The sequence below is a fragment of the Grammomys surdaster genome, unplaced genomic scaffold (assembly GCF_004785775.1).
Source record: "Grammomys surdaster isolate TR1022 unplaced genomic scaffold, NIH_TR_1.0 97, whole genome shotgun sequence".
NCBI lineage: Eukaryota > Metazoa > Chordata > Mammalia > Rodentia > Muridae > Grammomys > Grammomys surdaster.
The window spans coordinates 6,858,042-6,865,134 of record NW_021604576.1 but is presented as its reverse complement, the minus strand read 5'-3'; the positions used below and the strand labels follow the sequence as shown (position 1 = coordinate 6,865,134).

Genomic DNA, 7,093 nt, shown 5'->3' with positions numbered 1-7,093 from the left:
CTCCTCCTCTTCTTCCTCTTCTTCTTCGTCCACCTCCAGCTCAGGCTCATACTTCTCTCTGATTGCTACTTGTGGATTCAGATGTAGCTTTCAGCTACTTCTTCAGCATCATGCTTGTCTACCTCCCACCATGTTCCTCACCATGATGATAACAGACTGGTCTCTGAAACTTGCCCCCAATAAAATGCTTTATAAGAGTTGTTTGGTTATGATGTCTCTTGACAGCAATAAAAGGAAGTCAGTCCCAGGGAGTGGCATATTGCTGTGAAAGGCCTGACCATATTTGTTGAGGAAATATGAAAGATTTTGTAACATTGGACTAAAAGACCAGTTTAACACTTTAAGCAGGGCTTCATAGGCCATACTAGTACAGGCATGGAAACAAGTAGTGCTGAGGGCAATGTTAACTGTGGGGACCCAGCTCAAGAGATTTCAGAGGAAAAGAATATAATCAGCTGACACCGAAAACATTCTTGTGATATTTGGGCAAAGACTGTGGTTACTTTCTGCCCTTGCCCTAAAAATCTGCCTGAGGCTAAATTGACGAGCTTTGGATTAATGGTATTAGCTGAGAAGATTTCAAGACAGCCTAGCATTGACTGTGTAATATAGTTATTAGTGATCACTCTTATACAGATCTACAACATGTGATGGCAAAGAAAACTCCATTCTATACTAGGTACTGTTGGTAGCTGTTGACCTTTTCCCTGAATTCCTAAAAGATGAGCTCCTAGCAACCTGAACAACTCCCCAGAATGTTGTTACTGCTATGAACTAATTAACCACGTACTCTGGCTTATCTCTACATAAAAAGCTTGTATAAACCTGCCTATCTCTGTGTAACCAGGCCTGAGACAGCTCTTTTTTTTTTTTTTTTTTTTACCGTGTAATAGGAAATGAGAGGAATAACGCCTCAAAGCTAAGGGGAGGGAAGCAGTTTCTCATTTAACCAGCAAATATTACCTTCAAAAACCCTTCATTTATCCCTTTCTAGATGGCATAACTTCATTTTGGCTTTAAAGCTGTTGCCAGGCTTGCAGTAATAACAAAATCACATAAAGATTTGGATTGAGTCTGTGGTCTTTTCTCAGTAGTATCCAAAGTTTGTAACAAATGGAAAAGAATAAGCAATGTAAAAAGAAATACAAAGTGTACAGTTTGAGGAGAAAAATGATAACAGGAAATGTTTTGTTGAAATAAAGTACAGTGCTCAAGGAAATTAAAGTCTAAAGAAAAGTATGATGTTAAATAGACTAAAGAAAGTAGTACCCTCAGGGCAAGACCCCATCCAGCTAAGTGTCCAACTTGTGAAAAGTAATTAAGGAAAAATTTAAGCAGCAAAGGAAACCATCAACAACAGAAAGCTGATACAAATGTAATTGAAGGAGAGAGCCAAGTTCCAACCCCAACACTCAGCAGAATATGGAAGCTATGGCCATGAGATTCTGTCCTTAGAGTTAGGGATATAAGAAATAGGCTGTTGACCCTCCCTCTGCAGCTAAGGAAAGCCATGGAGACCATGTGTGTGTCGGCAGTGTTCCTGTATGAAGGCTTGGAGAAGCCATTGTGTGAAGCTGTGATAGTATAGCCTGGATTGAGTTGTAGACTCTAAGATGTTGAAGATATCAGGGACATAGAATGCTTCCCAAAGAGAGCTGCAAGGGGTGGGATTTGACGGTTCAAGCCCATATCAAGCCCAATCTTTTTCTCTCTGCTTGATGTCTGTGGATCACGATGTAGCTCCTAGCTACTTCTTTAGTACCATCCCATTATGATGATAATGGCTCTCTTCTGAAATTGTAAGCCATTCCCAATTAAATCCTTTACTTTATAAGACTTGACTTGGTCATGGAGTCTCTTCACAGCAATGAAACAGTGACTAAGATAATGTTTCTGTTTTCCACAACACAGAATTTAATACACAGTGTCATCAAAAGGAGAAACTTGAGGCTTGAGAGATGGCTCAAAGGTTAAGAGCACTTTCCAGAGACCTATTTAATTCCCAACAGATAGTGAATTTCAACCATCTGTAACTACAGTCCAAGGGGATCTGGCACCAGACACACATGTGGTACACAGAAGTATATGGAAGTAAAACAGTATACAAATAAAATAAAAGTAATAATTAAAAAGTAGACAATCTTGATTGACTTGAATAGATAAGAGGAATTAGTCAAGTGTTAAGGATAGGGTGGAAGTAGGAAGATGTGTATGTTGGCTGATCAGTGTTCTCCATCAGTCTTGATTTTATTGGCTTCATTTCTGGTTCCACCTTTGTGACACCAAGTTCTTCCAGTTTTGCCATCTAACAAAAGTTATATGCAGCTTATGTGGAGTGGAGTGTCCAGGAAGTCTAGTGTAATTCATTGGCTGGGTTGATTTCTTTCTACAATTTAGTTTGTAGTCTATAATTTTAATATAAGTTAGCGGTAATGATAATGTTTCAAAAGTACTTTAATGGTATTTCCATAAGTAAAATCTAGCTTAACAAATAAAATCATGATCTGGGTTGGTAGAAAATTGTTTTAAAATTGGATTATCTATTTTTTACTTTGTTTTATGAAATGCTGGGACTAGAACCCCTGACTTGGGCATACACATAAAAGGGGCCACAAAGCTACTTGTATAAAGCTAAGCCATGCATACTTAAGTTACAACTCTAGGCAAAATGAAAATAAAAGTAAAAAAATCACAGTGTGCTACTTAGCCAAATAATTTGTGTTTCTTTAATAGATTTTTATTTTTTAGGGACATTATACTTTCCAAGTAAAACTGAACAGGAATTCCAAAGACAGATTTCTCAAATCTTGAACTAGAGGAACTAGAGATTGTGATTCAATGTCTGCACTTGATCTAGCAAACAACACTGAAGGAAGCACAGCAACAGGAGAAGCCACCTGCACCTAAAACTTAGAAACAAAGGAATCAACATTCGGACAATCGATAATATGTTCTTCCTTCATTTTTTTCTGAAAGACAAAGCATCTCTCTTTTGTTTAAAAGAATGCCTCCTTTAAATTTTAGAAAAATATTAACATTTATGAGAAGGATGTTTATTTTTAACAATAGTAAAGTAAATTATTGTGAAGTTTAGCAGCACAGTGAGCACCTTTTAAAATATGTTTCTGGTACAAGCGAGGTGAACCCACATGGAGAATTCCAGTTATTCGCCCAGCACCTTCCAAACAGTTTACTCACATTGTTCACCAATGTTCTTTGTAGACTTGCTTCATTGTAGAAACATTTCCAAAGCCCCATCATAGAATGGACTTCCGTTGATTGACATTTTAAAATTCAGTTTATTGTTAATTACTTCACTATTGTACACATTTAAAACATTAGCCTTTATTGTAATATTCCATTCCTTCACAGAGTCATGGCACGTGACTTAATAGCTATATGTAAATAAAGTAACATCTGAGTTTCCTTCTATGATTAAAAGTTTGATAAGCCAGAGGTATTTTATTATTGTTTTTTTAACTAATTTTCTATTATTTTTATTTATACAATTTCAATGTCATAATTTAGTAAAGAAGACTATTTTGTAAGAAAAATGCAAGATTTTTTAGTAAAATTAAATAGTAAAGTTAGTGTCTAATTGCTAAATCAAAATTAAACACGTTCTCTAAAGAACATCTGCACCTCCTTTCAGTTTTGTCAGAGGTATATGTACAGAGAACCATAAGTATCAGATTATCTGATTAGACTTCATTTCTTATAAAGAAAAACACCCTTGTGCAATGAAAAATATCCTTGTACAAAGATACTCTTATGTAATTAATGTAGAAATCTAACTACTTGAACACAAATTCAATAAGTTCTCTACCTTGTTTTCTTTCCAGTTTAAAATAAAATTAATTAGAAACATTAAGTATAAACATTATGTCAGAAATTGAAGGCTGTGCTGAATATGGGATGAGTTTACATCTTTCTCAATGAATGAAAGTCTTAGAAATGAACGGCACTGTAGTAGAGACAGAACATCCCAGCTTTTGACTGTTTAAATTAAACATGAATCGTGGGACTCAGAATATTCTGAAATAGTAGTAAATTATCTCAGAATAAAATGAAAGTATTTTATGAATAATCTGAAAAATACTAGGTATAACTATTGATGGTTTAAAATGTAAACACCTTTCATTTATATAGTTCTGTTAAGTTTTCAAGTATAAAAGTCTATGTAAAATGCATATACCTCTACTTTCCTGTCGATAAACAGAAACCATAATTATATTCTTTACTTATTTGAAAATACAAGACAGTATGAGAAATAATCAACTGTCCCCAGGAAAATTTCTCATGTTTTAAATTGTTTTTATCAAACACAGTGATTTCATTGATTACAACATTTGAATGAAGACTTACATTCAAAAGCTTCTATTGTGCATATGCTAAAGTAGGCTTTACCTGAGATGAACTATCCTGATTAAGCTGTATTCAGATTCCAGTCTGAATTATGAGCTGACACCCTTATCTGAGCATCAATATTGTTTCGCCATCAGTTGATACATATAGTATTTCTTTCCAGTAGATAGCCATCAATCTAGTATTGAACAATGTGATCATAAAGTTTTGTTTAAGATAAAATTTCCTGAACCATTCAAAGATACACTGGAACAGCTACTTTAGATGTAGCTATGTTTGCTCTTCAAGTGCAAACAGGAATATCTTCTTTCCTAACATTTAATTAATTTAAAAGGAATAGAGCATTGTAGAAGTTAAAACATTTCCTAAATATCCATATTGCATTATTAAAGATCAGATAAGCATCAATTAGTTTAGAAGGTTTGCTCCTGAGTTTAGTAACCTGATAGGATCCAATCCTTGAATGTTTTTTTTTCCATCCTTGAATTTTAAATGAAGAAGTCATTCACTGGAAATAACTTCTTATTGGATGGTCTCAGAAATGCTGCTGAGATAATCTTCAGACTTCATTATAAAATTTGTCCACTCCTGACAAATATCCTCCATGGAGAATCCATTACCACCATATTCCAGAGGAAGAATGTCTGGGAAGTGCTGAAGCATGCTTGATTTATAGTTGTTCCCGTGCAGATGAATCTGAAATAGCCACAATGTTTTAGACTTCACTATGCTAGAAGTATTTCCAGTGAAAAACTAACCTCACATAATAGGATTCACAGGGGTAGTCATGTAATATAAATACTGCTCCCTTTATTTTTCTACTCTAGAATCTAAGAACGTTACTTATTTTTAGATTATGCTGCTGTGAATCATATAATTTTATTGCTTCCTTAAATTTGCATTCTTGTAACTGTATATTTATAAAACCATGAGAAATGCACTATCTGATATTAATTCATAGTAAATAGAAGCATATAGCTTGTACTCACAATTAGGTTCATGAGAAGTAATTTATATGTGTTTGGTTTCAGACCCTTGGACAAGGTGCCAGTGGTACATATTTTACATACCAAAGTAGACCTGGCCTCCAGGTTCCCTTCCTACCTGGTATACCCTGCCCCCAACCCGGAACTTCCCAACCCAGGGGCTGGGCTGCCCTTACCCTAGAGGCTCTTTACTATATAATGCAGACAATTTCTCTCCCCTTTCTCTTCCCTCTTTTCTTCTCTCCTCTCTGCGTGCATCCTCATTCTCTCTTTCTTTGCTCCTTCTCCTCTTTCTCCCTCCTCATAGCAATAAACCAGCCTTTATATATTTTAATCTGGCCTGACTTGGCTCATGCCATGGGCAAAGAAGGATCAGAGGAGAGCAGACCTCATGTGATGAGAAAAGACCTGGGCTCAACTCCTGGATTTCAGCACTATCTATAGTTATAGTTAATGGTTTCACCATCAAGAAATTATGACAGTGTGAGCCCTACAATTTCAAACATTTTAAATTTCAAACAGTGTCTGTAGAATGCCAGTAAAGGAGGGATAAAGCAAGCCATAGAAATCAAAAGTAGATCTTGCTAGAGTAAGTAAATAAAACAATCTTCCCCATTGTTAGTGGTGTAGAAGGAAGGATACAAAGTCCACGAGCTCACAGATAGCACTAGAGAAACCAAAATTGTTCAACACTTAGGTTTTTTTTTCTTTAGTGGACAGAATTGATACCTGTACAAAGGGAAGGCTGGACTGGATATTGTTTAGTACCCTGGTGATTTCTTGCTATTCTGTGTAGCCAGCCCACACCCAAATCCTGAACCTGTTTCTCAAAAGAGGACACACATACTTTACAAAAGATGCTTATTTTTTTCTATTATACTTATTACAAATCCTGTCTCCCTAGACCTTTGTCCTTAGCACCATTTCTCAGTCAACAGAACACATCTTTATGGAAGAGGTCATAAGTTAGGGGTGCTTTGCAAAAGAGATGTACTTTACAAAGAAGTTTCAATGTAGCCATGCCTGAAGCTTTGTTGTGACAACTGAAAAGAGGAAACTCTTTTTATTCTCAAAGTTTTACTGTGTTTAAATATGTAAAAGAGGAAGTCATTAGGGTCAAACTCCTGAAGTTTAAACCAGCTTGGCTAACTAAAGTCTTGCTGAACCAAGTTTCATTTTTGCCTGTCTTGGGATCATTTTTCTGCCAGCAACAGAGCTTGCAGGGATACTCACAGAAAGGAAAATGTTCACTGACACTTTCAGCAATCATTAAATAAGAACCCACATGTGTTAGGAATGAGGGTTGAGAATGGAGAGATGGCTTCTTGGACCTGAGTTAGTCCCCAAGACCCATACTGGGTAGTTTGTAACTTCTAGCTCCATGGGATCTGATGCCCTCTTCTGACCTCCTCAGGCATTTCAAGCACAATTACACTTTAAAAAAAAAATCTTTTTAAAGGACAATTAAATTAGGGATGATGGATCTATATGTAAGAACCTCATAGGCCAACCCTTGAATCTTGACCCTTGACATTTTGAGACTAAGATGCTTTCAGTTAGCTGAGAAGAAACTCTATTTTTCTCAGAAAAGGAGAAATATGGAAATGTATAGTGTTGCCCAAAAGCTGAGAAGGAAAAGTGCCTGAGTTTGTTTATTCATTCTGGCTTGTCTGCTGTGAGTTAGCTTGCACTGGCCTCTCTCTCTCTCTCTCTCTCTCTCTCTCTCTCTCTCTCTCTCTCTC

At 36.1% G+C, this 7,093-nt stretch overlaps 1 protein-coding gene across 2 annotated transcripts in view; it reads right to left on the bottom strand.

Annotated features, from left to right (window-relative positions):
• Positions 1-2,703: 2,703 nt before the first annotated feature.
• Ttpa (alpha tocopherol transfer protein) overlaps positions 2,704-7,093 on the bottom strand; it is a 23,431-nt gene continuing 19,041 nt past the window's right edge. For both annotated transcript variants that reach the window (XM_028780294.1, XM_028780290.1), the window contains exon 5: positions 2,704-5,061. In XM_028780294.1, coding sequence (XP_028636127.1) covers positions 4,888-5,061 — 174 coding nt within the window. In that variant the 3' untranslated portion in view covers positions 2,704-4,887. The remainder of the gene's footprint in view (positions 5,062-7,093) is intronic.